Source organism: Poecilia latipinna, unplaced genomic scaffold (genome assembly GCF_001443285.1).
Source record: "Poecilia latipinna isolate Pla-1442-1.1 unplaced genomic scaffold, P_latipinna-1.0 Scaffold841, whole genome shotgun sequence".
Classification (NCBI taxonomy): Eukaryota; Metazoa; Chordata; class Actinopteri; order Cyprinodontiformes; family Poeciliidae; genus Poecilia; species Poecilia latipinna.
The window spans coordinates 458,566-461,260 of NW_015113457.1; the positions used below are offsets into that span (position 1 = coordinate 458,566).

Below are 2,695 nucleotides of genomic sequence, written 5' to 3' on the forward strand. Positions count from 1 at the left end.
ACCAGTATAATCCAGTATAAATCAGTGTAAACCAGTATAAACCAGTATAAACCAGTCTAAACCAGTGTAAACCAGTGTAAACCAGTATAAATCAGTGTAAATCAGTCTAAACCAGTATAAACCAGTATAATCCAGTATAAATCAGTGTAAACCAGTATAAACCAGTATAAACCAGTCTAAACCAGTCTAATCCAGTATAAATCAGTGTAAATCAGTCTAAACCAGTATAAACCAGTATAATCCAGTATAATCCAGTATAAACCAGTATAAACCACTCTCCTCCCTCCAGGACCTCATCGAGCTCCACCTCACCTACTGCAACAGCCTGTCGTCCCGCAGTCTGAAGACGCTGTCCAGCTTCCGGGAGACGCTGGTGTCTCTCTGCCTGTTCGGCTGCAGTAACATCTTCTACAGGAAGGGCGGCGCCCCGCTGGCCTGCACCGAGGACTCCGAGGACGAGGACGAGGACGTGCCGGCCGCCCGGCAGGCCCTGGAGACGGACTTCAGCTTCCAGGGCTTCAACCGGCTGCGGCTGCTGAACCTGGGCCAGCTGCCCGACGACGTGGAGGCGGAGTCTCTGCTGCGGCCGCTGCGCTCCGTCACCGCGCTGGACCTGTCCAACGTCCGCCTGCAGGGGGCGGCCTTCCTCACGCAGTGGAGGGAGCGGCTGGCCTCGCTCGTCCTCTACAACGTGGATCTGTCGGAGGAAGTGGTCGGCACCGTGCTGGAGCTGGTCAACCTCAGGTAGGAGGAGAGCATGCTGGGAAATCTGGAGGACATGAAGCAATCTGATAATCCTGGTTCATCAGCTGAGGCTCAGGGGTCAGGGGTCAGGGGTCGGCATGCTTTCAGTTTCACTTTGATTCAGTTCAGAGCGTCTGATCCTACAGGAAGTCCTGATGCTCAGCCACTTCCTGTTCCTGACCCAGTGGATTGGTTTAGATCAACCAGGAAACAGAGCAGGTTCCTCTGACTGGGTTCCATTTATTCAATCGGTTATAGATGTATAAATATAGATATAGAAATATAGATATAGATGTATAAATGTAGATATAGAAATATAGATATAGATGTATAAATGTAGATATAGAAATATAAATGTTTAAATGTATAAATATACCCAGTGAAACGTAAACATGTTTATCTGCCTCACAGTTAATTTAACTTTATTCTCAATCCTCTGAGATTCAGCAACAATTTTATCCACATTCTGCCGCTTCATGTTAGAAACTGGAACCAGTGGAGGACCAGCTGAGTGTTACTGGTTGAACTGGAACCAGTGGAGGACCAGCTGAGTGTTACTGGTTGAACTGGAACCAGTGGAGGACCAGCTGAGTGTTACTGGTTGAACTGGTTTCCTGATGTGGGTCATGTTGTCAGGGTTTGTGGTGAAGCAGGTAAACTGAGCAGCAGCTGGAAAACGTCCTGATTACCAAACCAGTTGAACCAGTTGAACCAGTTGCTGCAGATGTTCTCCTGCTGGAGCAGAACCGGTCCAGATTCTCTGGGTTTAAAAGCTTCTTACTGTTTGGCTTGTGTTTATTCTGATCATGCTGAAGCCGCTGGTCATGCCCTGACCTCTGACCTCTGACCCGGTTCTGCAGACATCTGGACCTGTCCCGGGAGAGCAGGCGGAACGTGAAGTTCAAGATGACCCGGAAGATCCTGACGGTTCTGGTGCAGCGGCTGCTCCACCTCGTCTCCCTGGACATCTCTGGTCACATCATGCTGGACAACTGCACCATGCCGCACTTCGAGGAGGCCGTGGGCCGGCCCAGGTGGGTCCTGACCCGGTTCTGGCCCGGTCCTGACCCGGTTCTGGCCCGGTCCTGACGCGGTTCCCCCAGGTTAACGCCCGTCTGTGTCCTGCAGCACCGAGCCGTGTAAGAGCAGCATCTACCCGCTGCAGGAGCTGAAGAGGCCGCTGCAGTTCCTGGGCCTCTACGACACGACGCTCTGCAACGTCACACACATCCCGGCCTACAAGGTACCAGCAGAACCAGAACCGCCCGGGTCACTGACCCGTCACTTCCTGCTCCCATGCAGCCAAAACAAAAGATCAGAGTTTAAAGCTGCTGTAAAAATATAGAACCTCATTAACCTTTAAAACAGATTCAAACTCAGATTAAAACTGGGATAAAGTTCAGTTTAAACCAGATTTGCAGCTGTTCTAACAGACTGGACCGGTTCTGCTGACCTCTCCTGTGTGTTGCCCTTTGACCCCTCAGGTGACCGGGTCAAAGAACGAAGATCAGGTTCTGAACGCCATCGAAGCCTACACCGAGTTTCGCCCGGAGCTCGCCCACAAAGCCATCAACCAGCTGTTCGACATCGCCCGGATACAGCACTGCAGCCAGCTGCTGCGGGCGCTGCAGGTCAGCTCCGGGTCCAACCGGGTCAGAACCAGAACCCCGCCTCCGCAGGCCTTCAGCTGTCTCCTCTCCCTGTGTGCAGCTGGTGATCGCCGCCCTGAAGTGCCATAAGTACGATAAGAGCATCCAGGTGACGGGCAGCGCGGCGCTCTTCTACCTGACCAACACCGAGTACCGCAGCGACCAGAGCGTCCGGCTGCGCCGCGACGTCATCCAGGTGGTTCTGAACGGGATGGAGCAGTACCAGGAGGTCACCGTAAGTCAGGGGGCGGGGCCAGAGCCAGGGGTGGGCCCAGAGGGCGCGGCATTAGCCAGGGGGCGGG

General features: G+C 53.2%; 1 protein-coding gene across 2 annotated transcripts in view; it reads left to right on the forward strand.

Moving 5' to 3' along the window:
- zer1 (zyg-11 related, cell cycle regulator) overlaps positions 1 to 2,695 on the forward strand; it is a 29,944-nt gene that overhangs the window by 11,942 nt on the left and 15,307 nt on the right. For both annotated transcript variants that reach the window (XR_001426818.1, XM_015047763.1), the window contains exons 4-8: positions 290 to 744; positions 1,605 to 1,778; positions 1,873 to 1,987; positions 2,229 to 2,375; positions 2,455 to 2,628. Coding sequence is in view for 1 of the 2 variants with exons in the window: in XM_015047763.1 (XP_014903249.1) it covers positions 290 to 744; positions 1,605 to 1,778; positions 1,873 to 1,987; positions 2,229 to 2,375; positions 2,455 to 2,628 (1,065 nt within the window). In the remaining variant the exon portion in view is untranslated. The remainder of the gene's footprint in view (positions 1 to 289; positions 745 to 1,604; positions 1,779 to 1,872; positions 1,988 to 2,228; positions 2,376 to 2,454; positions 2,629 to 2,695) is intronic.